The sequence below is a fragment of the Ammodytes marinus genome (genome assembly GCF_949987685.1).
Source record: "Ammodytes marinus genome assembly, chromosome: 14".
Classification (NCBI taxonomy): Eukaryota; Metazoa; Chordata; class Actinopteri; order Uranoscopiformes; family Ammodytidae; genus Ammodytes; species Ammodytes marinus.
Genome location: NC_137218.1, coordinates 11,709,952 through 11,712,586, shown reverse-complemented (window position 1 = coordinate 11,712,586; position 2,635 = coordinate 11,709,952). Strand labels below are relative to the sequence as shown.

The 2,635-nt window shown below is 47.6% G+C and overlaps 1 protein-coding gene across 1 annotated transcript; it reads right to left on the bottom strand.

The window, feature by feature from the left end:
• Window positions 1-863: 863 nt before the first annotated feature.
• On the bottom strand, window positions 864-2,246 carry drd1b (dopamine receptor D1b; the record flags this gene model as incomplete). Its single annotated transcript, XM_080041545.1, has 1 exon — window positions 864-2,246. One exon carries the CDS (start codon window positions 2,244-2,246, stop codon window positions 864-866), a length of 1,383 nt encoding a protein of 460 aa, XP_079897671.1.
• Between the last annotated feature and the right edge of the window lie 389 nt (window positions 2,247-2,635).

The window sequence follows — 2,635 nt, the reverse complement described above, 5'->3', positions numbered from 1 at the left end:
AGCAGAGAAGGTAGACAACCATAATGTAAACGGGGAGAGGAGATGAAATAGAGGAAACCTTAGGTGATGAAGTCTGATCTGTCCCATGTGGGTGTCAGAATCAGATTCTGGATCAGCCAGTACACCGTGGGAATTACTTTTTCTATCCCCTTCTCTTTCTCTTTCACTAACAAACACATTATTTGGGCATCTGAAACAGCTTGTATATGAATCTGGAGACACTGCAAGTTAACATGAGTAGAGGGGTTGTAAAAACTGAATATTTATATAAAAAAACAAATAACCATTGCAATTCACTGTTTTGATTTTGCAATAAAAATTTACCGAAGACAAATAACTGCAATAAATAAAACAAACTGTAGCAAAACCAATATACCACATTGTTCTCTCTTCAATGAAACACATACAAAGCACCTACCTACAAGACATTATGCTAATAGTTTACTACATCTTCCTCCACTGTATATACTGTGTTAAAATCCTTCCAGGATTGTGATAGTAATGTACAGTATACACATGCCGATGTATACAGCTTTTGAAAAGCTGAAACAAAAAATGTATACATGTGCACATAGCTAGAGCTCTGCTTAAATATTCCTGTTATCAACATTTATCATCAAATGTGTCAATTTCAATAATAAATGCTGAAAGTATTTTGCAGATAGTTATATCCAGGATAAAGTGCCTTTTACTTTAAAACATTCTGTAGGTTTTTTTCCATGTATATTTCTGTTGACAGTCTTAAAGTCCTGTTTATCACTCACTGTTTCTCCATCTGGCATGTTCTTAGAGATGTCTGTCTCTTTTGCTTCTTTTGCTTTGTGCGTACATACATGCCCCGAGCTCCTCGTCTTAGCCTTATCTCAACAGGACATAGCTTTATGCTGTCCGTTCTGTGTTACAGGATTGATCTTTTCCAGTGTCACCTCAGTGTCGCTGTCTAAATTCCCAGAGATGGACGGGGAGACTTTCTCCAGGGCGTTGTTCACCACCCCCGCCTCCATCTCCCCTCCGCAACCATCCTTCTTCTGTAGCTCCTCCTGCTGGCACAGGATGCTGTGCGGGATCACGTAGCCGGGTGAATGGTTGCCCTCCTTGGGGATGTGACTCTTGGGCTGATACTGACAGTTGGAGTTTGTGGAGGGGGCGCCCATGTTGTTGTTAATACTCACGATCTCGATGGCGTTGCTGCCCGGGCAGAGCCGGTGGCAGCCCAGCAGGATGGAGAAGGCCTTGCGGAAGTCGGCGTTGAAGGCATAGATGATGGGGTTGAGTGAGGAGTTGGCCCAGCCGAACCACACGAACACGTCGAAGGTGGTGGAGCTGATGCAGGTTAGGTCCGTGGTACCTTCCGGCTCGCAAAACGGAACTATGCAGTTCAGGATGAAGAAGGGCAACCAGCAGCACACAAACACTCCCATGATGACCGAGAGCGTCTTTAAGACTTTGGTTTCTCGTTTGAAGGACATTTTGAACGAGCTCTCAGTCTCTATGTTGGAACTATTCCCCATGCTGCTGTGACGGTTTTTGGCACTCTCCGCCGCCCGCTCCAGGGCAGATATCCTACGTATCTGTTTCTGGGCAATGCGGTAGATCCGGGTGTAGGTGACGATCATAATAGCCACAGGGATGTAGAAACTGATAAGGGAGGAGGAGATGGCGTAGGTCCTGTTAAGGCTCGAGTCGCAGTTGTCAGGGGGCAGGTCACCAGCGTACGTTCCGTTAAGCTCTGCGTAGCCGATGGTCTGGGCTTTGTGCCAGTTAAGCTGAACGGGAATGAAGGAGATAAGGATGGACAGGGTCCATGCCACACTGATCATCAGACACGCTACCTTAGGGGTCATCTTGCGTTCATAGCGGAACGGGCTGGAGATGGCCCAGTAACGGTCCACACTAATCACACACAGGTTCAAGATGGAGGCAGTGGAGCACATGATGTCAAACGCCACCCACACGTTGCAGAATGCACCGAACGGCCAAAAGCCCACGATCTCAGTCACCGCCTTCCACGGCATCACCAAGATGGCAACCAGCAGGTCAGAGATGGCCAACGAGATGACAAAGAAGTTGGTGACCTTCGACCTCAGGTGTCGGAACTTGGTGACGGCGGCGCACACCAGCGTGTTGCCTAGCAGCGTGGTCAAGATGAGGAGGAAGAGGAAGCATCCCGTCAGCACGCGTTTGGACGAGTCTCTCTCCGGTAGCAGCTGCTGGCCATCTCGGACTATTGAGAAATTCTGATCCATAGTTTATATTACGCCTCCAGTAGAGTGAGAGAGGGGATGTGTGAGGGGGGTGTCAACAGTCACCCCATCACATCTCCCAGCCTGCAGCAGCTTTGAGTTTTAGGCGGACGGCGTAGCTGTTGCTGGTGGTGAGGTCAACTGTCTCGGCACCAGCTCTCCAATGGACTGGGTCATCCATGGGCTCCATGACACAACCACCATCCTTGCACAAGAGCGTCTATAAATATTTCAAGAAGAAGCAGTCTTCCAAAATTCCCCCCCAAAAAATTCCTGGTTCACAAATTCCTGCATTAGCAGTACAAGCAGCAGACATTCTAGTTGAAAGGAGAAGTGGAATATTCCGGCAGTTGTGTGCTGTTAATTATCCAATCAGCACCGTTGTAAAACAG